Source organism: Mesocricetus auratus, unplaced genomic scaffold (assembly GCF_017639785.1).
Source record: "Mesocricetus auratus isolate SY011 unplaced genomic scaffold, BCM_Maur_2.0 Super-Scaffold_100009, whole genome shotgun sequence".
Taxonomy (NCBI): Eukaryota; Metazoa; Chordata; class Mammalia; order Rodentia; family Cricetidae; genus Mesocricetus; species Mesocricetus auratus.
Window position 1 is genome coordinate 78,918,496 of NW_024429193.1, and position 27,306 is coordinate 78,945,801.

The window sequence follows — 27,306 nt, forward strand, 5'->3', positions numbered from 1 at the left end:
ATCAGTCCCATTCTGGCCTCTCAGCCATCAGTCTGGGGTCCAAGATCTCCCCCTTGTTCAGGTCAGCTGTTCCTCTGGGTTTTACCAGTCCAGTCTTGACCCCTTTGCTCATCACTCTTCCCTCTCTGTCACTGGGTCCTAGGAGTTGAGTTCAGTGTTTAGCTGTGGGTGTCTGCCTCTGCTTCCATCAGTCACTAGATGAAGGTTCTAGGATGGCATATAAGGTAGTATCTAACTCATTATCAGGGAGGGGCATTTAAGGTAGTTTCTTCACTATTGATTAGTTTGCCAGCTGGTGTCATCCTTGCAGATCTCTGGATAGCTCACTAGTGTCAGATCTCTCCTGAAACCTAAAATGACTCCCTCTATTATAGTATGTCTCTTCTGGCTCTCCTCTATTCTTCCCCGACTTAACCTTCCTGCTCCCCCATGTCCTCCTCTCCCCTCCTCTTCTCCCCCTCTCTTTTTCCTGGCTCCCTCTCCCCTCCCACCATGCTCCCAATCTACTCAGGAGATCTTGCCACATTCCACCTTCTTTGGGTTGCCATGCATATCTCCCTTAGGGTACTTCCTGTTTCCCAGTCTCTCTGGCAGTGGTGTTGTAGGCTGACATTCCCCTGATCCATGAGATGGCTCAACCTTTAAAGGCTAGGCTCACAATCCAAAATGTAATATACATTAGAATAGTGTTTAATCATGAAATACCTTTATTTTTAGCTATTTATCAACAACAGTACTTGTTTTCTTTTTATGCAGAGTGTGTTATGATAAAATACATGATTTTGAAAAAATATTATCTTCTGGTGGGGAACAATCTTCTGGTAACTTCAAGATCCCATCCAGAATCTTTAAGTTTGGCAAACAGAAGAACACTCTAAAACAAAACAAAATGGAAGTTCAGTAAGTATATTGAACAAAGAATTTTATTTCACGTACTTTTTATGAATAAATGCATTTAGCTTATTCAAATAAGAAAGGAGCATTGCGCTCACTTTATTCTGCTCTACTTATCTTTGCAGAGGAGTTAAAATAATCCACTACTCATATCCCTTGAGCTAATATCCTGGGCATACTTCTATCTCTCCTGGTTATACCAGATCTTTCAGAAGATGTAAATATTGATCAGAGAAGTGAGACAGCATACAGTCTGTTTTTACAAGAGAACCCCATTCCCATTCCAGTTTTCATAAAGTCCTCTAAGGAAAAAAAATTCAGTGAGCAGATTCATACTGTAAGGGAGAGAATGAGACTGTGACAGTAAATATGCCTGTTACAAAGTTAAAAGTTGAGGGAGGGATTTAGGGAAGGCAGTGTTACTTAGTGAGAGCTGAGGGGTGTAAAAGAGGGATAAGAAATATGTTCTGTAAGCTCTTTCGTTTTGACAGACAATGCTTCTGAGGGTCAAATTTCAAATTTAGGAAGTCAATGACAGGGTTAGAAGAGATCCTTCTGATCAGTACATTTAAGCAGGGATCATATGCAGAGAACAGTTAGAAGGCAGCGTCCTCCCTCAAGTGGACAGCTGTCCTATATTTGGGATCTCTTAGACTTCAAGCAAATGCAATCTATGGCCCTCAGAATGAAAATGAAAGAACTTACAGCTGTCATCAGATGTGCTGGGTCATCCAATGGCGCCACTGACCTGCTTAAGACTTCTTGTTGTTCCTGCTTTTCTTAGAGTGACAATCTGTTCTGTGTGTTATTTCATTCAGTCCTCACAGAAGCTCTATCAAGCTGAGTCTGACTCCCTATTTTAGGTATTTTATTCAATATCTCAATCTTGGCCAGAGAAAAAACCTAAAATCCAAATCCGCTGGGGCCAATATTTAGACTTAGATCATGAGATTCCCTCACCACTGAAACATTTAAAACACAAGAGATGAAAACAAAATCAATATTTTGATTTCTGAAAAATGGTAGATAATTTAGTTTGTGTTAAGTTAGTATGTCCTGGAAGTGGTGTTCCCTGCCATCCTGGACATATACTATAAGCTCTCTCACTGTGTTTTTTTTCTCTTTAGAATCAGGCTATCTTCTGACTGTGTGATCTGAACACAGGAGGAAAAAGGAAAAAGTACCATATCCAGGTGACAGTAACCCAAAGAAGCTACATCTAAAATAATTTTGAGCATGGTCTCAAGGATCTTGAGTCTGACCCAAATCTTGGATATGAACACCTACTGACAAAATAAATGTGGCTATCATCTTCAAAGTGAACTCAAATTTAGATGAACTCTGAACTTCATTTTAGCTTCTCAGAATGAGTGGAAGCTTAAATCATCTCTTCATATCTTAAAATTGCCTCATCTTTCTCTTCAAAGTAACCCTGAAGTGCCTCAAGTCAACATAACCTGCTTTTTGTAGCTTAAAAGGCAGTATGCATCCAGTTTGGACCAAGTCTAATGGAGTTAATAGTGGAAAAACAGGAGGGACCTATTCTCATAATTGTATACCACATTATAAATTCTGAAGACAATTATAGGGAAACATCATGCTGTACCAGATTTCATACAATTCTAATGTTGCTACTCTAAGGTGATTTTTGAGTTGGCACCAAAACACTTGATAAAATGCCACATGTTAACAAAACTGAAATATCATACTGTTAAATTATACTTATGACTGGGAATGTGCCTTCTTGTAAATGATGTTGAAATGTCCAGCTAAACCTCTTCTGAATATAGGAAATATAATTTTAAGCTTCAAAACGTTATTATGATTAAATATTAGCTCAATATTAAAGTCACTATAACACCAGTTTCCACTGCTTTGTAAAAGCAATTTGAGAATTTATGATCACCAACATGAAATTTTGCTTTCCAACCATAGTCATAGGGGAGACAACTGCCATAATGAGATTTATGTATTAACAACGTAGATTAGAATTCATATTTTGACAATTTTTCACTGTACACCAGGAGTTGAGCAGTTTAACATTACATAAAGCTCTTTTACTATTATGGGAAAACTAGCAACTTGAGAAGAAAAAACAAGGAGAACTACATCTGTTATTGAACCTGGATGTCTGTTAAGGTCTTCCATCATAGAATGAATTTCTGTCCCCTGAGATGATTCGACCCTTAGTAGAACAAAATTAGCTGAGAGATAAGATGATCTCTGTTCATATGGGATCAAGTATGAGATTAGAATTCAGTTACTTGCTCTTATTTTTCAATTCTCTCAAGAATACCAGCTGTACCCAAAGATCATTCATAAACCATGATAAATGCTGATCTACTACCCAAGGTCCCAGTGATTTCTGTGGCCTCCTCACTGAGACTACATTCATGGAGTCTGGATCAGTCCCCTGTTAGCCTCTCAGCCATCAGTCTGGGGTTCAAGAGCTCCCCCTTGTCCAGTCAGTTGTCTTTGTGGGTTCCACCAGCACGGTCTTGACCCCTTTGCTCATTACTCCTCCATCTCTGTCACTGGGTTCCAGGAATTCAGTTCATTGTTTAGCTGTGGGTATCTGTCTCTGCTTCCATCAGTCACTGGATGAAGGTTTCAGGGTGGCATATAAGGTAGTCATCAACCTTACCATCAAGGAGGGACAATTAATGTAGTCTCTCTACTATTACTTAGTTTGCCATTTGGTGTTATCCTTGCAGATCTCTGGAGATCTCAGTAGTGTCAGCTCTCTCCTCAAACCTATAATTACTCCATCTATTATGGTATCTCTCATCCTGCTCTCCTCTATTCTTACCTCGACTCAACCTTGCTGCTCCCCCATGCCTTCTTCTCCCCTCCTCTTATCCCCCTCTCTTTTTCCTGGCTCCCTCTATCCTCCCCTGATGTTCCCAATCTGCTCAAGAGATCTTGCCTCATTCAACTTCTCTGGGGTATCATGCATCTCTCTTGGGAACCTCCCTGTTTTCCAGACTCATTGGTACTGGGATTTTAGGCTGAGACTCCCCTGATCCATGTCTAAAATCCATATATGAGTGAGTACATACCATGTTTGTCTTTTTGCATTTGGGTTACCTCACTCAGGATGGTTTCCTCTAGTGCCATCCATTTGCCTGCAAGTTTCAAGATTCCATTGTTTTTTTCCACTGAGTAAAATCCTAATAATTTTTAAAAGACCAATATTTGTTTTATTTCATTATTTGATCCTTTATTTTCTATATAGAATAAAATAAAAAATCTTGTGTGTGTGTGTGTGTGTGTGTTATAAAAATAGAAACGAGGCTGTGTGGGAAAGGAAGGTCAATGCAGAGTAGGGAAATAAAATGGAAATATCATGGGGAGGAGGCATGAGGTAAACATTGCCAAAGAACACAATATGATTTTATGAAAAACCTGTATGAAATACATTGTTATATAAATGAATATATGTCGATATATTAAATTTTTGCTATGCTAAGGGCCTGTCATCAGTGCTACCATAATAAAGTAATTTTTAAGACAGAAAACACATGCATATTAGTTCATTGCTTTTGATATTTTAGAATCCTGAAGGGTTCAATACAGAACAATTACGATAAGTATTTTTGGACATGGAGAGATGTCTATGTTCCTAGCACCCCACGTGGTGGCTTGCACAGTCAGTATCTCCAGTTCCAGGGTATCTGGCATCCTATCTGGTCTCCACAGGCAGTTACATGCAGGTGGCATATATACATGAACTCAGGAACACACATAAATACATAATAGAAATAAACAAACCTTAGGTACATGAGTGTTAACAAGAGAAAAACAACACGCAATACAGTACACTACTCAACAAAAGGTAACCTAGGCATTTGAGCCTTACTGTTTCCTGTAGTTTTGATGAAATTCACAGGGGTTCCTCTTCAGGGTGAGGGACTCCAGTGGTGTGTTCCGTAAACTGGAGAGGCCAGCCAGTGTCTCAATGTGGTTTTCAGCCAATGATAATTGCTGTATTTGGGGTATCTTTGGTAGTTGCTTGAACGATGTGACACAGTTTTTGCTCATATTTAAAACTCTGCAGCTGGAGACAATATGAAAATCTACTCATTTGCTTTCTAAAGTGGGTAGTAAACTGTTAAATCTCACACCACCTCTCAGTCCTGCTAGGACTCTGGCCACACCAGAGAGTGACAGTGAGAAGAACTGCAAAGGAATTTAAATTGTCAAGAGCTGTGTTCACCACGGGAGTAAACTGGATGAGTAGATCATAAGCCTGGTACACACAGGCGTCTCTTCCCATGTGTTCAGCGGGCGTTGACTTCCCCATTCATCTCGACAGGGTGACTAGTTCCATACCACTTCCTTAGCATAAAAGTACACACAAAGTAAGGCAACTTTGGAAGAATGCTGCCTCCAAGAAAGGAAGCAGCTGTTCCTCCTGATTTTGTGTACTTACGAAATTCTATAATGAGAAAATGGCATTTTAAATCAGAAGTAACCTTTGTTTTATATAAAAAAGAAATCTACAGAGTACCCTTAAGAGAATAAAAGCATATTAGGCACTTAAGCTTAATACATTTTCTGAACTATAATGCTTTTCAATATTTTTGCCTTAAAATCATAATTGTATGAGAGCATGATAATGGAAGAAGTAATTCAAAATCCATCTCTAGCACACTGCCTTAACACATGAATAAATGTGTATTCAAGACTCCAACTCAAAATTTTCCAGTTCAGTGTTCTAAATATGCTCTGCACCTATGTGACCACAAAACTGCCTTTGGTGCATGTTTATTTCTGTAAGTATTGGCAAGATACAACTGATACAGTCCTCCTACCTTAACCTGCCAAGTTTAATAAATAAGTTGGTGCCAAGTGGTACGGAAATTGTGTGTGTGTTAGTAATAAAGTTTCTTTTGAATTTTTGTGTTCTTTTAAACTCATTTTTTAAAAAATTAACAGCAGTACAGTAAGTCCATTTAAAAGTCCGTTAAGCAGTCTGAGGTTTCACACAGATTCTGAAAATAACTGAAGGTGGTGATGGATACATGGACACTTTGTATATGCTGATGTATTTTACATCTCCCTAGCTGTTTCTTCTCTCCTGTACAGTGATGCTGATATGTTTCTGTGGTGTTGTCAGCCCAGCATCAGAGACACATCTTAATTACTCTGGGATTCACTTTCCTCGTGTGTGGAGTCTCGGCTTCCTTCTTCTCTGTTCTCCCTCGATTCCTACTAATTTGATAGACACCATAACAAAAGCATTTTTAGGAGGAAAAGGGTTCATTTAGGTTACAGGTTACAGTCCATCACCAGGGAAAACCAAGGCAAGAACTTGCAGCAGAACTCATGGAAAAATGATGTTTTCTGGATTGCTCTCAGGTTTATATTCAGCTAGTTTTCTTATGCAGCCCAGGATACCCTGCCTAGAGATGGTATTGCTCATAGTAGGCTGGGCCCTTACACAGCAATCAGTAATCAAGAATATGCCCCAGACAGTCATGCCAAAAGACCAATGTGATAGAGGCAATTATTTCATGAATTTTCTAGGTTTGTCAAGGTGACAACAGAAATATCCATGACAATCTTCTAATGGACTCCTGAAGACTTCATGTGTCTCTTATGGCTTTCAGTGCTTCTCTCACCTACCCGTTCTGCCTGATGAAGCTGACTGCAGCTCTCTGGAAAGAGCGTTCTTACACAGCCCTGACTGAAGACACAGAGTGGCTTGTACAACAGGAATTTGGAGTCTTTTGAGTGACGAAGGATTCCATGAGAATTTTTTCTTATAAAATACCTTATTTAATCTCTTATTTGCTTTTGTCCTTAGGATACCAACATTAACATCTATATTACACAACCTGGAAAATAATTCTTTTGTTAACTACTTTGCAGAGTTTCTTCACAGAGGTGCTCAATAAATGTGAATCACTACAAATTACTTACAACCATAATGTATATGTAATGAAATTGTATTTTCCAGTTCACAACAAAAGGAAAGTGACAATATTTTCTGCTCACCATGTCCATGATTCCAATTTCTGTGGTAAAAATTGGCAAAAAACCCATGAAAGTGTCTATTTGGATGATATTTTGATATAAAACATTTTGTTGTTGTTGTTGTTGCCTGGCTGTATATGCGCCTTAGCATAAATGATCAGTTCTAAGATGTGACCTCAGAAATTGAGGTGTATTCTATGTATACATATGTGTCACATATGTCCAAGAATCAAATTATGAATGATCGCTCATACCTTGGCAGTCTTATGGTATGTAGATCTACCAGTGAATTATCCACCAACCACAGGATTTCGACTCGAATCAGTCTTCTAAGAATCCTTTTAAAATTTTCAACTTGATAAGGGTCCCCCAAATCCTGAAATGAAATGTTCAGTTTCTGAAGGAAAAACAAAAGTAGTAAGTTGTCGATTTTAATGTACTTAGTGCTCAACATGTGATAATGAATTTTTCATTAAACCATTATTAAATCATCTCTCTTTTCATTTTCATCTCTCCCAAACAGCCACAATTATCTTGTCTGTGTTCTTTGAGGAAGCTGAGACATGATGAGAATTGTTGAGTGAAATAAGGTTACATGGAAATTAGAGAAGGGTAGGATCCTCAAGAAAATTCTGAAATTTTATTGGAGTACTGATTATAGTTGGTAAAAGTCTAATGAAGAATGACCGGTCCAAATGATCAATCCATCAGCCTCACTTGTACACAATCAGAAATCATACTTATAAAAAATCTAGAGAAAAACATCCCTTTTCAAAAGGATAAAGTTTTGGTTTGTGATTAAACCAACTACAAGCACATATTCATAAATGACTTTATTGCAAGCACAGTAATTTAATATTTACTTTTAATATCAGCCAAATTTTAGGTATAGGAAGCCAGTACTATCCCTGAGTTCCATTCATAAAAGACAGTGCAGCATATTAAACTAGGTCTCACCACTGACTGCTGCCAATAAAAGCTGTTGAGTAGAATAGTAACCCATTAAAGTGTTGAGTCAAAATACTTTGCTTTATTTAAAGAACTACAGGCATTAAAGAATGTACTTTAGAAAGGTTCATGTCTGAGGCTGGGGAGGTCTCTCAGTGAATAAAATGCCTACCACTCCATAGTGAGGATCTAAATTTGAACATCCAGAACCCATTTAAAAAGTGGGTGTGATAGCCAGCATCTGTGATCCTACTTTTATCATGACATGGGAGGAGAAGAGAAAGGAACCCCCAAAGCTCAGAGGCCGGCTAGCCTGGAATACGTAGAATGGTCATCAAACATATATATCCCTATCCCAAAGAGGAAGAAAGACAATGACTGACAGCTAAGCTCTGACCACCATATGTACTACATGGTGTGAACATCCACAAAAATATGCACAAGCACACACACACACACACACACACACACACACACACACGCCCGCGTGGGCAGATTAAGGAAGTCCATAAATGTCCAAATAAAAGAATAACAGATATTTATTTGTGGACACTCACACAATGAAGGTAAATACCCCCCATGTCTTCTGCCCCTGGAGACGCAGGGTGCTGTGCTGCAGGATGTTCAGACCACCACCCAAGAGCGAGAGCAAGACCCCTCCTCTTCCTTATAAGGCATCATGTCCGCACACTTAAGACTCCCGTAACTATTGGCAGAAACAAATTCTTACTACATATGAAAATATCATATACACATGAAAAGAAGGTCAAATAAAATAAAATTGAAGTCTTGATATTCTAGGCATTAAACATTACAAAGTTTCAGACTTAAAGCTCTATTTTATATAAGAACAAAAGACTCTTACCTAAAAATAAAACATACGGAATGAGGAAGATCATACCCATATCGTACACATTGATGTCACTGATCAGTTTTCTTATTTACTGTTATTTTGTGGTTAAGTCTTGCATGGTAGTTTAGAGTTTATTAAGACAAGTTTTTATAACCCAAAGGTTGATTATAATTTTTAACTTTTTAAAAAGATTTATCCTTTGTGTCTTTCACATCATGTAGCTGGATAGCATCTATCTCCTGTCCCCTCTCACTGCCCTCTGACCCTGCAATCCCCACAGCCAAATAAATCAAAATAAAATTTAAGATAAAAAAGGAAAACCTCGTCATGAAAGTTGCAGTGTGACAGTGAGTCAGTGGGCAAATCCTCTTATCCATAATCTTTGCATGTCGGTGTTCATCACAAAGAATCATTTGTTTGGTTCAAGACCCCTGGTCTCTGATAAACTATCTACAGTGGGCCCTCACTGGGCCCCTTCGGGGACATCCTGCCGCTGCCCTGTGTAGGGGAGATCTTGTAGTTCTGGGTCCACAGGACCTGCGCCCCCCCCAACCTGTGCTCCAACAGATCACAGACAGAGTGGACACTGGGGTGGGCAACACTTGACCTCGGTTCTGTGCCTAGGGAGTGGCAGGGTTGGTCAGCCTACCAGCTCTCCCTGTCCTCACCACCAGGGTGAGCTCTCCAGCATTGCCCTGGCTAAAGTTTACCCTTTGCAGAGATCAGCAGGGCAGGGCTAGTTCCCCCACTTTCATATTCTCGGGGTAGGCTCCCCACACTGCCATCTTCAGGGCCAGCTCTATTGTGTTGCACAGTTGAGGTGTAGCAGCCACTCTCCCGAGTGCTGCAGATGGTGAGAGGCAGAGACAGCTCTCCCACTCTCATGACTTCAGGACCAGCTCTCCCACTTAAGGCAGTTGGGGAAGGGATCTCTCGCCTGCCCAAGGTGCCACATGACATATGAGTACTGGGGACAGCTCTCCCACATCCCTCAGGGGATGATGGGCAGGTGGGAGTTAATATATTTTTATGATCATTGATTAACCAGTTTCATCGACCTTGATGTTAGTCCATGCCTTAAATTACAGCTGTAAAGAATGACTATACCAAAATAATCACCATGAAAGCGAAGGCTGGGCAGAACTGGAAGTCAGAGTCCTGGGTGCACTGTTTATCTTTTTGAAATAAATGAGTGGGCACGCTGCTAAATTTGAAAGGTAGTATGCATCCATTTATTTTATAGGAATGATTTTAAATTAATTTTAAAGAAATCATCATATTGTAAGCATAATGTTCTTTTCATCTTCCACGAGTAATCTCAGAAACCTTGGTACTTTACTGAACTTCTTCTGAAAAAGGAATTTAAAACAGACCCTCTGTGAAATTCTTTCCCATGTAGGTCTCTGACATACAAAGTCAGCTTGTGAAGTCAAGGAAGAATCAGGGGACCCCAACACGAAGCTTCTGAACTCACATTCACTGCTAGGAGATGTCCTAAAATTATCAAGTGTTATTTGATCATTTCCACTGAGTTGAAAGCAAGATGCTTTTCTCTTTCACTGATATCAATGCTACAGACCATTGCCAAATAAATATGCAATCTTTTGCTTACAGGCGATTTTTAAGGGGACTAAATTTGAAGTCAAGTGGTCAAAGCCACAGTCTCCTACGGAGTGAACATGGTGACTAATCAAAGGGCTATTTCTTTACCATCAACTCAGTCAGAGGAGCCTCACCATGTGAAATCACAGCTCCTACAGCTCCATGCAGATAACTGAGAAATTCTAGACTGCGTCACAAACTTATTGATCCAAATTACACTAAATTTGACAGTCTGACAAATCCCTTCATTTGTCTTTCATGTGTGTGGATGTTTTGCATGTATGTAGTGATACAGTCACCACAGAGGAAAAGAGGCCATTGGATCTTCTAGGCCTAGAGTTACAGACAATGTGAGCTACAGTGTGGGGGCTGGGAACTGAACTTGGGACCTCTGGAAGAGCAGCCACTAATATAACCAATCTTGATATAATCTGTGTAGGGGAGTAGGCAGTCATTACTGATTTTCTCTCTTAACCACGGAACCATCTTTCTCCTTCCATAAATTCAACTTTTTTTTAAACAAAGGGAACAACTTCATTTTCCATTATTTTCTGCTTTCCCAATGTTTGTCAATACAAACACACAGGTAGAGAATACACCGCATAGTCAGGATGAAGAAAAAGTGGGAGGAAAGATGGGAGAGATGAAGGAAACATGGGTGTTTAGATGAAGATCTGGAGTTGCTGGCAATTTCCCCTTAAGAAAGACACACTCATATGACGTTCTCACAATAGTTTTAAATGAGTGCTGCTGTAATTGATCAATGGGGGAGTGTGGGCTTTACCGGAGCTCACCTTGCAATCTTCCCAGTTTTCCTGCAACCACATTTCCCATTTGTTTTTCTCAAGCACTCTTTTCTTTGGAGCCAAGGTGCATCCCACTTGTCTGGAGAGTAAGCATTCTTCAGAGGGTCCTAAACCAAAATCGCAATGTGAAACCTCAGAAGAAGCTAGGAGACCGCGATTGCTACTTTTGCTTGATTGTATTTTTTGTCACTCTCTATCTGGATGGGAAAGAACATGGTTTATTTAAAAGTTCGTATTAAAGAGCTAGTTCCAGGACAGTCTCCAAAACAATACAGAGAAACCCTGTCTCGAAAAACCAAACAAAAAAATCATATTATTCCCATCTGATATGGGCTCTAACCCATTACCATGCCTAATCCAGGTAGAAGGGAGCTTGGTCACTTGACCGTATAATTTAATTTCTCTGCATTTTTCTCTAAATATCACCAGAAATGTTTTTCTTAAAATTTGTCGGGTGGGCTTCCTCTTGTATCTTGGCAAGTGCAGCCCAGCCTCTGCATCTCCAGGTTCTCTGACATTGGTTGAAATTATGGATGGAGAACCCATGGTAGACAGTCACTGGGAGGCTGAGCTCCTGATGTGGAAAAAGGGAACCAGATTCATAGATATGACTAGAGCACATATTTGACCCCCTGACTCTGGCCTCCTTGTTCCTTCGTATGCTGAATAAGTCCTGTCTACTAGTTTATTCTCTAAATACTCCCATCACAGGAGGAGTTACACATGAGGAAAAGTAGCAAAAGATTTTATTTCTTTTCATCTATCAATCTTAATTTTCATTAGAACTTACAGAAAAGTGTGTATTGTCACTAAGAGAAAAAGGACAGTTGCAGATTATGTAACTTTACATATATATATATAGACTGTTGGCAATACATGCATATATCAATATATATGTATAACACATATGTAACCAATGTTTCACGTTTCTAAAGATAATTAACAGTAAATTTTTTACCTGTATGAGTTGAATGTGAATCAGTGAGTGGTAGAACAATTAGTTGCTTACATATAGAACAACTTGGGTTTGACTGGCAGTAATCACACACACAGAGACACACCCAGAAACACACACACACACACACACACACACACACACACACACGGATACCCACACACAGAGACACAGAAACACACACAGAAACACAGAAACACACACACAAACACACAGAGACACACACAGATACACACACAGACATAGAAACACACACAGACACACCCAGAAACACACACACACGCACATACAGACACACACAGATGCACACATACAGAGACACAGAAACACACAGAGATACACACACACAGATACAGACACATAGACACACACACACACACACACAAATTCACATTTAGATTCAGTTTAAAATCTGAAATAGCACATTACTAAAGAAAAATGATATTTAAACCATGTATCATCTGTCATTTTATTGGACCACCCTAAATTCTGGGCACAGGTTTTAATGCTGAAATATAATTTAATGTTTTTTCTACAGCTAATAAAAAGTAAAAAGAGTTACTTTAATTAATGGAGGAAAAATCAGATGTAGAATTAAACTTTAGCCCTATGCAAATTATAACTGGCATGATAAAATGAGGCGAGCCACTAGTATATCCAATCTTGATACAATATGTGTAGGGGAGTGTGAAGTCATTACTGATTTTCTCTGTTTGGTCTCTCAATTCAGTGAGTTTTTTTGTCTGATCACTTTTACCATCCCTTGCTTTTCAGTGTCAGGAAGCTCATATATCCCCTTGAACTGCAGGTGCTTTCTCAGGAATCTCCTTGTAAGTTGCCCCCAAGGCTTCCAGCAGCATCTACCATAGAACATGCACATTCGAAACATGACAGGCATGTCTTCCTGCCTGGCCACAAACCCAGTCTTGTCAACAGAGTTTCCCATATATTAATCTAATTTGTGTTTCCAAAGCAATTGTCTACTATTCTCCAATATTCTCCCCCACATATGATTTGTTCACAGTTCTCAAGGTCGGGATAGATTGTTCTACTTCTGATCTTGAGGTAAGTGGAAAGGGGCCCACATGACTCCAGATAACAGATTTTCAAGTACTGGTCTTCATTCGCTGCTTTGCTATCCAAAAATACCAGAAGGGTCAGAAGCAAGGACCCAATTTGAGCTGAGTTTGGAGGGAAAACATACTTGTTTGGTATTCCTAATTATTCATAAGACATTTATTTCTAAAAATAATTGGCCAACATATGCTTTTGTATTTCCACTGCTGCACTGTTTATTGAGTTACCCAAGCAAAGCTAATTCTTCTATCATCCAAGTCCCCTGAAACAACTTGGTGGTGAGCTTCCAAGGCTGCCTCCCAGCTCTAATATATTGTATTTGTATGATCTGTACCTGTGCCCTTTGTATTCATTTCTGTCTGTTTTCTGGAATTCATGGTCTGCTCTTTTAAGATAAAGATAATAGAAAAAGGAACATGGGAGATATCACAAGCCAACATTGGTCTTGTGGCATGTTTATCTAGATGATGATAAGACATAATGATTCCTTTTTGTGAAGAATTTATGAAAGCAATAAGAAAGAACCCAGTGTTTCATTATTCTGACACAAGCATTAGTCTTTCTCACCAGGGGGAGGTATATATAGGTCAAGGTGTCATCTAGCCTATTTCTGTCATAATGAACTGTACCAGGAAATCCTTTGACCCTGAGTGTGGTAGGGTCAATAAATTTGCAAATAAGGTAGCCTCAGCTGGGAGCTGTTTTTCATCAATGAAGATGAATGGAGATAAAATCTATAGTGTTCAAAGCTTTAAAAATTCACCTAATTGACCTTAGATACCTTCAAACAGTGTTGTCTTGAACTCTCTCCAAATTTGGTAATGCTGAATACCCTCTGTGTGCTCACTACCCCAGAGTTCTGAAGCTCTGCCCTGTACTGTTGGTTTGAGTGCTATTGATTTTTCTGGTCTTTTAATTATTTCTCTTTAGAGTAGCTTCCAAAGATTTATTTGATATTGGAGGCCAAAGGTCATTTCCTCTGTGAGAAGTTATATTAAATTGGTGTTTTTCACTCCTACTGGATTAGTAATTGAAGATATATCTTAGCAGCTATATAGCCTGGAGTATCTGAGGTGTTGGCTTTCACGTGCTATCTCTTAGCTCATTCTTTGTCCCCTTGCTGCATATATAGCTAAAAATGACAGTCAAAGAAACACTTTGCTGGGAGATTTTCAAATAGAATAAGTCTATCCTTTGAACAATGGGCTATTTTGCTTTATTTAATTGGAACAGGCTTAGTCACTCTTGATCCAGCAATCAAAGCCTCAGGAAATTTCTGTTTATCTCACACCAGATAACCTTGCTTTCGTTACCAATTCTTTGGGAATGGACAACTGGGACAGGTGAGACAATCTGAAATAGTTTTGATAAATGGTTGAAGGTCTAATCTCAATGGAGGATAATTCTTATCAGCATGCTCTGGAAAGCCTTTGTTTTCCATCTCACAAAACAAATCTAAACCAAATTAAGTGCATTGTAGAAGGGGCATCTATTTTCTCTATAGTTTAAAGTGATGGGACTTTTGTCAGGTGTTTTCCTTCCCCTAGGCAATGCTCTGTTTCTTTTATGACTAGTCACTTAGGAGAGACTGGATGCTGTTAATGATCTAAGGAAGCGAAATGTGCCTTTGTCTCAGAAGAGCAATGCCATCCTCTGCATGAATGGTTACTATTGTGATGGAGTGAGATTGCTTTTGCTGATTGATGATCTCAGCACTTGACCTGGTCCTGTAAATCAGGAAGGAAAGCGTGACTGCTATGCAATGAACATGCTCATGTTCGGTTTCCTGTCAGATGTGTGATTCTTTCCATGCCCTCATGTTTCTCCAGTTCTGCAGTGCTCACCACACCTCAGCCCTCACCTGTGCTCAGAATGCAGCTTCTTTTGCATCACCACGGCTGACAAAATCAAGAAGCACCCAAGCGCGTATATACATATGTGCACACACACACAGACACACAGACACACACAGACACACAGACATACACACACACACACACACACACACACACAGAGAGAGAGAGAGAGAGAGAGAGAGAGAGAGAGAGATGTTCTTCATTTGCTGCCTCACTGTCTATCAAATGTCTCTTCTCAAAACACTCACCGTATCTCACAGCAAGGCCTTCAGATGATCTCCAGCAGAATTTACTGCCATCATTTAACAAGTGCAGGCAGGCTCCAGAAAGCCCAATTCACAGGAACAATATCACATTGTGGTGTAAAAGGCCAAGAAATGTGATTTCTTTTCACAGGATCCAATGAAAAGACCTAGATGACTCCTGTTCATTTCATCCAGCGGCATGGCTCCCTCTCCTATGCAATGGCAAACTTGTTACTCCCTACTTGATCTCTACGTCTTCAGGTCCTTCCCTGTTTTCTAAAATTTCTCAATCCTTCAAAAATTAGTCTAATGTTTCTAAAGGACATACATAATTTATGTATTATAATGCTGCTTATTGGTATTTTTTAATGAGTTAATGCTTAGCTACCTACTAAGTTGATAGCACAAAAGTATGTGAGCATGTTTTGTAGCAGCTTTAAGAAAACAATATTTGAGTCTTCCTTTGTTAACTGAGTTTGAGTAAAAGACGGGTATGATGTGGGTAAAATCGTGCTACTGGCAGAAAGAAATAAACAGGTTAACATCTCTAAAGACACTTTTCCAAAACCAATCATTCAACTATATATTATACAGTGTTAGAGCAATACATCAATAAAGATGAGAAAACATTTGAAGTTTCATAAAGACTAAAGTTTCAGTGAAACAGGAATTGTATAGTATTGTTTCACTGGCTTAAGGAGGAATACACAAAGACATGAGAAATACATAGTCCCCTTTTTCTAATCTACTAAAGTACAAGTGCTGAGAAATTGAGATTCTAGTGTCCAAGAGCAGGAGAAGATGAGTGGTCCTGCCCCAGAAGAGAGACAGAATTAACCTTCTCTCTTTATCCTATCGTGGTCCTCAAGCAATTGGATGGTTCCTACCTGTGCTAGGTAAGGGCAAATCTTTCTTACTCAGTCTGCAATTTCAAATGATAGTTTTTCAACAGCATCCCCACAGGCAAAACCATCTATTTACACATCTCTTAATCCAGATAGGATGACAATTAAATTTATCATCAATAGAGGGTGAATACAAATAAATACAAATAAATAAGGCTTATATATTCACTTTCCTGGGCTAGCACCCCTCAACCATTGAGACCAAGGGGGAACTACAGGTAGAAGGAATAAGGATTCACTCTCACTTCTAGAGCTGGAACAAATCAGAATCCCACATGGCCTGGCCTTTAGACTCTAGGCCTTCCATGAGAATTCTCCCATGAGACCATCAGCTTCCCTGTTTCTGAGGTGTTTAGACTCAATCTCCAACCCACTACCCGCTTTCCTGATTCTTCAAACTTGGTGACATATTTTGGGACTTCACAGTTTCCATAACCATATAAGCCAAATATTATAATCAATATCTTACTATTTATCTATAGACAAAAGAAACTTATTTCTCGGGACAACCCTAGTACATTGAATATTCTCTTCTGTTGATCTTAATGTATATTTACACCAAATTAAAGCAGCATTAGCTAATCAATTGACCCATTACACATACTCATAAAAATAATACATTTCTAAAAAATGATCATTGATTAAATACTCTTAAAATGTACACATGACACAAATGCATGCAAATTTAAAAATGCATGTTTTAAGTGATAGCATGTTAAAGAAAACTGCAAAATACAAATTCTATATATATATATATGTATTTCATATATATCTATGAAAATCTGATTATTTTAGATGATTGGTTACAGGACCCTCTATCTTTTTATTCAGCATTTAGTGCTAAGTATTATTATTTTCATAATGCTTTGAATATGAAGCTACTATATAAACCATCCTTTGTTATTACAAAAGAAGAAAAAAAGTCAATCCATAACGTCTTTCCTCATCCCCAAGGAATACAGGAATATATTTTAATATGCACTATGGGGATTTGAATGAGAATGGGCCTCATAGGTTCATAAGTTTGAAGGCTGGGTCCTCAGGTAGTGAAACTGTTTGAGAAGGACTAGGAGGTGTGGCCTTGTTGGAGGATATGTGTCACTAAGGATGTGCTTTAAAGGTTTATAAGCACACACCAGGTCCTCTTTCTCTCTCTCTCTCTCTCTCTCTCTCTCTCTCTCTCTCTCTCTCTCTCTCTCTCTCTCTCTCTCTCCTGTTTATGGATGAGCAAGCTCTCAATTAAATGCTTTCTTTTATAAGAGTTGCCTCTGTCATGATACCTCTTCATATGAAGAGGACAATAACTAAGACATACATACACATGATAAAATCTACTCAGAACGTGCAAGAAGAATATTCCTTTTTTTACCTTTTCTTATTCTTGGGCAGTGTAGCTGACTTCCTTGAATGTCATGCTGTTCTATGTTGCACCATGTGAGGAATTTGTAAGAATCTGATGGAAGCTTAAATAAGAGAGAACGGTTGCATCATCTGCTGAGTGTATCCATCAGATAATATATTCAGTTTACTTGTATGCATCAAATATTCGGTCCAATTGAACTCCAGATATCCTGTGTTGAAAGTCAACTTAGTGCATTCTACATTATGTATCTTCACATCCTGCGTTCCAACATTTGCAACCTTTTTATAGTTGATGGTCAACAATAGAGTAAATAAACATGCATACACATATTCACATACATATACAAATATACATAAAATCATATATATATACATTTATATGTATAGAAGCATTAAGTCTACTCTAAACAAGGCTAACACCCTGTGATATCTGTTTAATTGATTATAGAATAGTACTAACTGGTAAAATTGCTTCATTAAATGGACCCTCCTCATTACATAACTCCTCTCAACTAGTCCATGTGTGCCAGGCCTGCCCTTGTGAAGTTACATTAAAAAAAACCTCTCTGTCTGTGGTTACTGTACTAAATGTGTGATGGCATTGATCATCTTCCTAAGAAATTCAATTCGAACACACAGATTTTGGTTTATAAACTATTAAGCATCCTGGTAGCTTCTCTTGTGAAGAACTGTTTATTGACACCAACTTTGAAATATGTAGCTGTTATTGACGAAATCTTTCAGATAGGTCATCTTCTTTTCTGAGGTAAACCATATCTGTGGCAGTCTTGCAGAGTGCTTCCTGTTGTTCTAGAAGACCTGGGTCCAATTTCTAGGATGCTACTTGTTTCACAACTGCTTATAATTCTGGTTCCAGGGGATTACAGTGCCTCTGGCTTTCATCAACGATCTGTGGCAAAGATTGTCACCAACCAGAATTCCCAGTATTTCTATCTCTGTTGATGTTTCTGAGGTTAACATAAACTAATACAATTTATATTACTGGGAAAATGCTATGCTAAACACACACACACACACACACACACACCATAAGTTCATTCTTCTGTTATCCTTGGTACACACACATAGAAGATTAAATCAGAGTAAGGGCTTAACAAAACGTCTTCAAAGCATTAAGAACAACTTCATTAATCTCACTGAGCTACTCACATAGCTTATGGTTTGCTTAGGTATAAATTTGTGTAACTAATAGAAAAAATGTTTCAACTGCTAGATAAATTTACCCTTCAGGTGATGAATATAAATTAGGAGAAGTATGGGCATCTAAAAGAACTTCCTTCTCTTCTAGGAAACCTGAGTTCTGTTTCCAAGACACAGGTAAGTGTTTCACAGCTGCCTGTGACTTGACTCCAGGGAATTACAGCACCTCTGGCTTTCACCAGCATCTGTACTAAGAGCACACACATGCAGAGTAACATATACTCATACATATAACTAAAAACAATAGAGAAATAAAAGTTTGATCTTTCGATTTCATTAATTAGTCACTCCATGATCTGGGTTCTGTAATAAATAAAACATATCTTCATTGCAAAAAGGAACTATCACTAAAAATTTGGTTAACAGATGCTAAAATGTTAACGCTGCTACTGTATTTGTTGAAATAGCATTTGCTAATGAATTCTCGAGTAATCAAGTTTCTTTTATGAACTGTCTCTAAAACAGCTAATAAACACAACTAGATCTTAGATTGGTAAACTACAGTGGTGAACTTATTCTGGGTTGTGTGGTTTATATGTTTATAGAAACTTAGGTTCAAAATTTTATAAATTTTCAGAATGTGTCCTCTCTTGCTTCTATTGTGGAATCTAGGTGAAATTTTCTACATAGAAAAACTTTTTGCAGTTTCAGTTCCCTGGGGATACCATGCCCCGTTGCCTCTTTGTACTTCTCTATGAGGCTAATTAATAGTGAAATAAAGGGGAATTTAAGTTAACCTTGTATTTGTGGAAAAAAAGATGAAAACCAAACAACTTCCATCTTTTCACCTGAAATCCATATCTTTAGCAGTTATATTGTTTAATTTGTGGCTTCTGTTCTCACAAGCAAAGAAGCTGGGCATGTCTTGCTTACTGTCGTGCTAAGTTGTTGGTGTGGTATGGCATGTGATCATTTTTTTCCTCTGCAAAATGACAGTCAATATTCATGCCTTGCTTTATGGGTTTTTCCAATTGTGATTGATTTATCTAGAGCCTCTTCCATTCCAGGTTTCTTTAAATATCTTCTTCTTCTCTTTCTAGATTGACACAATAATGACTCACTGTGTGCTTTGTTAGGCTCACTGTGTGCTTTGTTATATTTGTTTATATAAATGAATGAATATTATCTTATACACATATGTATACATACATAGATGGTCCTCTGTTGGGTAACAAGCTCCTAACAAACATTGGGTATACAAAATTGAATAAAATACAGTAATTGTGTTTGAAAGCCTTATTTTCTATCATTTGAGAGCAGACATATAAAAAGTCATGTGACTCCTCTGGGCTAAGTGGAACAATTTCAATGAAGTGGGGAGGAAGAAACCACGCCAGGTCCATGTTAAATCTAAGGTCATGTATTTGCTGAGACATAATACAAGTTAAATCGCCAAATGGAAAAGTACTTACCGAGGATGATATTCCACAATCTGAATATGGAGGACATACTCTCTTCCTTAAAAAAGCTGAACAGATATGGGACTCCCTGGGATCAGAGCAGCATGACGTGTTAGATGGGCAGGTCTCCTCTCTGCTACTTGTACTTTGATCTAAGGAGCTGAAGGAAAAAATAAGTTTAAAGTGGTTTTGTGTCTCTTACTGTCTTAAAAATAAATACTGCCATTAAAATAACAATAAGTTATAAGCACAAACATTTAGAGAGGATGTAAATTGTGAGTTTATGATATCTTGTCGTCATCTTAAATGTATATATGTATGTATACGTATATTTGAGGCTGTACCCACTTACAACAAATGTCCCCATCCCCCAAATGAGTGCACCTGCATGAACTGCCTGCCTTTAAAAAACAAAAACAAATACCATATGCCCCAGTTTATAAGATGCCACAGTGTTAAGGTCACGCCATGGATTATCATTCCTCAGGGAGCTACCAAGCTGACTTGCCCTTTCCAGCTTCCTCTCTCTCTCTCTCTCTCTCTCTCTCTCTCTCTCTCTCTCTCTCTCTCTCTCTCTCTCTCTCTCCTCTCTCTCTCTCTCTCACACACACACACACGCACATACAACACACTCTCGCTCTCATGTAACTCCTCACAAATCTGCAAATCTGGGCCAGAAATGTTCCCTGAGATTTACCACTAACACTGATGGCAAACAAATGAAAGTAAATCTCTGTAATCAGCTTCACTCACCCTGAACTGCTGCCCAGTCCCCCACCTGGCTGTCCAGTTTCTTCTGCGTCCTTTCCTATGTTTACACTGAAATATAAAGTACCTTCATGTTTGTAACTGCTTCTCTTCTGTACCAATCCCCTGCTTTATTATTCATTCTTACCCTTTTCTCAACAATTGTTATCAGTTTGTCTTCCTGTATTTGATCAATTACATACCAGTAGTTTTAAGACAAAGTAACATTATTTGTGTTGAGAAGCTGTTTTTTGTTTGTTTGTTTGCTTGCTTACTTGTTTGATTGAGACATTGTTTATCTGTGTAACAGTCCTTGTCTTGTAACTGGCTTTATAGACTGGGCTGGCCTCAAACTGGCAGAGATCTGCCTGCCTCTGCCTCCCAACTGCTGTTCTGGGATTACAGGCATTAAAGGCATGTGCCACCATGCCTGACCTCTGGAAGTAAGTTCCAATAAAGGATTGCCAATACTACACAAATAAATAAAATAAAAATAAATTCAAAGAAGAAGCTGTCCCTCTATTTTGTGGCTCATTTCTCTCCCAGCGGGTTATGTCTCAAACTCTATTACTGTTTTTCCCACATGCATGCTCTCTTAAAAAAGTTTAAAAAGTCAGGAATAAAGCCTTATTCCTCATGCAACTCAACGTGAATGATAAGAGTGGAGAAGTATCCAATACCTCCCATCTCTCTCCTGACCCTTTCCACCCTTCCACTCCTCCATCTTCTGACTTCTCCTTACTATGGGATAGGAGCTAAGAAGACTAGGGCCTGTAGATGACTACGGTGACCATCTTGAGTGTGACATCTCTGTTTTCTGCCCTCACTTTATTCTGTCACTCCTGGGCAGTTCAGAAATAAGCAGTGACCAGAGGTGGTGCCCTAGGACAACATTGTGATAAACTCTTCTGGAACTCTAAAAAACCAAATGTGATATGCAATATGGATTTTTTTCTTCATTCTGCTCTTTGTTTGCTTTGTTTTATTGAAAAATCTCAAGAAAACAGAAAACTCTAAAGTGTCTTCTGGGTCATATAACTCTTCCCACCATGATTGCCCTAATGTACACGATGCTGAAATCAACATTGCAAGCCATGTGAGTCCTCGCCATTTAGGCCGTGGTGACTGCTGTGACCCAGACAAGACACTCAGCATCTATTAGCATCGTTTCTCTATCTGCTCGCCATTCACAAGTTAATGCAGAAGCTTCCTGCCTTAGGTTTTACCATGCTGGCCGTTGCTGTTACTACTGACATAATTATCCTTTTGATTTTTGTGTATTTATTTGTGAGAGTACATGTGTGTGCATTCTGCATGTTTGTATGCATAGGACAGCACGTGTGAAGGTCAGAAGATAAGCTGAGGAAGTCAGGTCGCACTTTTTTCAGTGTGGTTTCTGAGTATGTCATCAGCCTTGTAGACAAGTACCTTTACCTGATGAGCCAACTTGATGGCCCACAATACTAACACAATGTTAGAGTCAGTATTTACTGAGCACTTACTATTTGCTAGGCACTACACGAAAAGTTTTGCATGGATCCACACATTCAACTTTTTTTACATTCCTAATAAAAATGCAACATTTCAATTACGGTTTTGCAGATGAGAAAATTGAAGGCCAGAGAGTGGGGTGGTTTGAATGACCAATGTCCCCCACAAGCCCAGGTATTTAAATGCTCCAGTCCTAGTTGTTGACACTGTTTCTGGGAGTTGTTAGTGTTGCATCCTGGCTGACAAAAGATTATATACTCTCTGATTCCTGCTTGAAAAGGAGCAACTTATCTGTCAGCTTCCAGCTCCAGCAGCCATGCCCACCTGCTGCCCTCCTGCCCCCATGATAGACTCCTCTCCCTCTGGTACATAAGGACAGTAATCTCTTCCTTCTGTAAGTTGCCTTGACCATGGTACTTTATCATAACAACAGAAATGGAACTAATGCAGAGAGAGTACTGTTCCAAAGCCCCCCCACAATGAATGTCCATTAATTAACCACTAGGATTGAAATCAGATGCACGTATTAGATAAGCAATGCACCACTTTAAGGAATTAAAGCTGCCGTTATTATGGTATGCTTGATAAGGAAAATAATTTGTATGGATTTTTCTAATTCTGACTGTTTCACTTGACCATATACAAATTTCTTTGTTATTGAATAGACCTTGCAATTCTGAACAGTTCTCATTCTCTGAAAACAATAGTTAAACTTCCATACATGGAACCTGGATGACATCATCACTCTAGACAGCAGCTTTCTGCCTATAAAACCCCTCCCTCTCTCCCCTCCCTTCCATATAAACCAGACACAAGCAGTTTACATGGTATATTGGTTGGCTCAATTACAATCTTTCCACCAGCATTGAACAAACCCCAGTCATAAATTGCCAATCTCAACCCCTCTAACAGAGGAATTAGTATTATTAATGCTATGGCATAAAGCCGTCCTGGAGAAAGTGCCATGTCTGAAACGCACAGCAGCCATTCGGCTTGATTTCTAGTGTCTTTAAACATAGGCGGCACTGTCTGAACTGGTCATCGCTTCTTGTGTTTTAAGCATGTGGAGTGACCAGCAGGAAGTCATCGGGTGATTTGAGAAGACGGGTGACAAACGACAAGAAGAACTTATCAGTTCCCGAGCACCTGCCATCAGAGGACTCTGGTGTCCTTTACAGCCATGAATTTATAAGCCTCGTAACGTGTTCACAGGAGCTGGAGCTAGCCGTTTAATTAAAATGTCTAGTTGGCAGTTACATAACGGGCAAGGCGATTAGAAGAGGAAAGAGCGGTTAGCCCACGTCTCGGGATGGAGCTGAGCTCCTTGGCTGGAAAAAGTGACACTAGGCCCACACAAAAGCCAGGGCTGCGTCCTCCATGACCCACAGGGTGGACAAAACAGCATTCAGCACATCTCAATTTCTAAAACTGCCGTTTCTATTTGTGGATTTCCCATGAAGGCTTACTATTTAGGGAGGAGAGATGAACGTCCAATTTATTTTTCAGTTAGCAACTAGCACTCTTCCCAAATCTTCAAGCTCCTCCTTCGGTCGATAAAAAATAGATCGAAAAACTGAGAGACTGCACTTGTTTTATTTCCTGTGCTTCAGTCTGAGTTAGATTTTATCGTATTTCCTTTTGCTATGTATGTTAGCTCCTGAGCTGGATTTTAACGTTATGTGAACAACATTTTGCTTCTATTAATTTGCTTGCTCTCATTGCCGCACCTCCATATAAACATCAAGGAGTCCCACGTCTACGTACAATGAAAGCGAGAAAGCAAAGAAGTGCCTCCCGCAGAGATGGGGCCTCTAAGCTGCAGAGGGGGTTAGTGAATCCACCGTTATTTATAAGAGCAAAGGATGTGCTCCAATGCTTGAACCATGGAAGATAGAAATACTGACATCCCTCTCTAGCAGTCGTGTTTAGAAATAGGAGACCTTCCTTGTCCTGGCACTCATGGTTCTGCTTAAGTTTTGACTCTGTCCTTTCTAGAAATTGTTACAATTCTGGAAATGTAACCAGGTTCCTTGCTACTGGAGAGAATAGAAATTGATGGACATGTGATAAAAAAAAAAACAAAACGTAAAACTACCTAATCCCAAATGAAGAGGACTCCCTTAGGAAAGTCAAATTCCAAATGAAGAGGACTCATTCCCTTAGGAAAGTCCTATGAATACAGCGTGCAGACAATGTGACTAGCAAAACACCAAAGCTATGCAAACAGAAGATGGTCCCTCCTCTCCGCCCTCCCTCCTCCCTGCCCTGCCTCCTTCTGCTCTCCCTCCTTCTGCTCTCCTGGCTTGTCCTCCTTTCTTTTCCCTTCCCTTTCTCACTCTTCCCTGCTATCATCTCTTCATCCTTTTCTCTTTTAAATTTTGAGTAATGAAAGATAAGTTGTATGCCACTGCCACTTGCCTTGCAATGCCTTTAAAATGGTTTCACAAATGCAACTGAAAATGACATTGCTGTAAATGCCAGCTTGCATACAGCTCACAAATTTCCTTCCAGTGCAGGTAGAAATGAAGTCCACAACACTGTACAGAATCTCTACTCCACTGAAAAGGACTATCTTGCCTGTCAATTCTCTAAATTCTGGATTTTTGTAATTTAATAAGAAAACATACTCTGACACTGCTTGAGGCACACACAGTTGGCTTCCAGACTCAGAGCATTTTGGCATTTCACCAGTTCCACACCTAAGAACTTTTCTGTGGACTACAGGCAGTGAGTGGAAGCCACAACTAATTCTGTATTTTACGAAGTCATGGTACACTTAATATTGAAGGCAGACAGTGTGAATCTCATGTTTTTAAAGATGGGAGCCAGGTTACACAGCAATATAAATTCAAAAACAAAACACAACAAACAGAATGTAACACATAACAAAAAAAAACTCAAAGAATACTACAATCCTCCAAAAGGCACATTGTTCAATTATTTACAAGATCATGACACTCAGGAGACAGTGACCAGATGCAGAACCAGAAAGGAAGGAGTTGGCTTTCCTGTAACTGATTTATAGTCTCCTATTATCAGTAAAGCGATTTGATTAAATCTACCTAGTTAGTATTAATAGACATTCCCTTTTAGCTGTCCTGTTTATTCCCTTGAAATTCACACCTACTTCTTAAAGAGTATCTGCTGATGTATTTAATGAACAGCAACCCACCTCCCTTTGATTAGACACAAGCTACATTCGCATTTACTGCAAGTGCTGGGCAGTTGACGATGACTGAGTTTGCTTCATTCTGGAAGCAACCTTCCTCAGCCACCAGGCCAGCACTTTGCATCTTTAACTGCAATATAATCTGGTAACAGTATCTGTGCTTGCTGGACTTTAGTGCTCTCTCTCAAGTAAAAAAGGGTACTTTTAATTCTAGTTTCCTACCTTTTGAACATGGCTAGCAGGTGAAAAAAAAGTCCCCCTGGCTTCATAAAAGCTATTTTTTCTGAAGGTAATCTTTCACACCTTTCCAAGGATATGAGAGCTGCCCACCAAGAATCTGCTGCCACTTCAGGGACAGGTGTCTTCTGTGGACTCACCGTGACCAAGGAGACAAGATGTTGCCTAGCAACGTGGCCATCTAAGAGGTCTTGTTACAGCTCTCTGGGAACTTGTCAAAGGAGCTCCTATGTTCCTAGCATAGGTTAACAGTGAACATTGTTCACAGAGTTGTCAAAACTGTCCTGGAACTGGAATCTTCAATACCAAAATTAAAGGGACAGCAGGAGGGGAGCTGAACATCTGCAGTCATACCTTAATGTTTGCTCTCTTCATTAAAGTTACTTTAACTGAAAACACATTTTTTCATACAATATATTTTTCCATATTTTTTATTTAACTTTTTACACATGTCACTTTCAGTTGCCTCTTCCTCCCCTCCTCCCCCACCCCCCCCCAGTCCTCCCAACCCCTCACTCCACTCCATCTCCCCTCCACTCCCCAGGGAGGGCAAGGACCTCCATGAGGGATTTCCAGAGTCTGTCACATCATCTCGGGAAGGGCCCAGGTTCTTCCTCATGTGTCCAGGCTGAGAGAGCATCCCTCCACGTGGCATGGGCTCCCAGAGTCCCTCTGTTTGCCAGGAATAAATACTCTGTACTCTCCCAGGTCCCACAGATTGCCAAGGCCTCCTCTCTGTCACCCAGGTTTGGTGGGAGGGAGTCTGGATCAGTCCTATGCTGGCCCCTCAGTCATCAGTCTGGGGTGCATATGTTCCCCCTTGTTTAGGTCAGCTGCCCCTGTGGGCCTCACCAGCCTGATTCCGATTCCCTTGTTCATCACTCCTCTTTGCAAGTAGGTTCCAGGAGTTCAATTCAGTTCCCAGCTGTGGGTGTCTGCCTCTGCCTCCATCAGCCACTGGATGAGAGTTCTAGGATGGCATATAAGGTAGTCATCACTCTACCCATCATGGGAGGGCATTTAAGGTAGCCTTAATGCCAGTTGGTGTCATTCCTGTAGATCTGTGACTGGGTTACCTCACTCAGGATGGTTTCTTCTAGTGCCATCCATTCACCTGCAAATTTCAAGATTCCATTTTTTTCTGCTGAGTAATACTCCATTGTGTAAATGTACCACATTTTCTCTATCCACTTTTCAGTTGAGGAGCATCTAGGTTCTTTCCAGGTTCTGGCTATTACAAATAATGCTGCTAGGAACATAGTTGAGCAGATGTCCTTATTGTATGGGGGTACATCTTTTGGGTATATGCCTAAGAGTGGAATTGCTGGATCTTGCAGTAGACTGATTTCCATTTTTCTGAGGAATCTCCATACTGATCTCCAAAGTGGTTGCACAAGTTGGCATTCACCAGCAGTGGTGGAGTGTACCCCATTCTTCACATCCTCTCCAGCATAAACTGTCATTAGTGTTTTTGATTTTAGCCATTCTGACAGGAGTGAGATGGTATCTCAGAGTTGTTTTGATTTGCATTTCCCTAATGGCTAAAAATGTTGATCACT

The 27,306-nt window shown here is 39.6% G+C and overlaps 1 protein-coding gene across 1 annotated transcript; it reads right to left on the reverse strand.

Moving 5' to 3' along the window:
- Window positions 1-684: 684 nt before the first annotated feature.
- Window positions 685-25,873, reverse strand: LOC121142469. The gene is made up of 7 exons (XM_040752636.1): window positions 25,733-25,873; window positions 20,116-20,263; window positions 17,490-17,583; window positions 11,071-11,189; window positions 7,128-7,270; window positions 4,754-4,951; window positions 685-874 (listed from the first exon to the last, which is right to left on the reverse strand). Exons 1-7 carry the CDS (start codon window positions 25,777-25,779, stop codon window positions 763-765), a joined length of 861 nt encoding a protein of 286 aa, XP_040608570.1. The 5' UTR covers window positions 25,780-25,873; the 3' UTR covers window positions 685-762.
- Window positions 25,874-27,306: the final 1,433 nt, after the last annotated feature.

What these genes read in the sequence shown, in the direction of transcription:
- LOC121142469 (XM_040752636.1), bottom strand. Translation starts at nt 25,779, where the DNA reads ATGAAGCCAGGGGGACTTTTTTTTCACCTGCTAGCCATGTTCAAAAG. An exon ending in CATACCATAAGACTGCCAAG is followed by an intron (nt 4,952 to 7,127) that starts GTATGAGCGATC and finishes TATTGTCTCCAG; the next exon opens with CTGCAGAGTTTTAAATATGA. An exon ending in CATCAAAACTACAGGAAACA is followed by an intron (nt 875 to 4,753) that starts GTAAGGCTCAAA and finishes GTTTTGTTTTAG; the next exon opens with AGTGTTCTTCTGTTTGCCAA.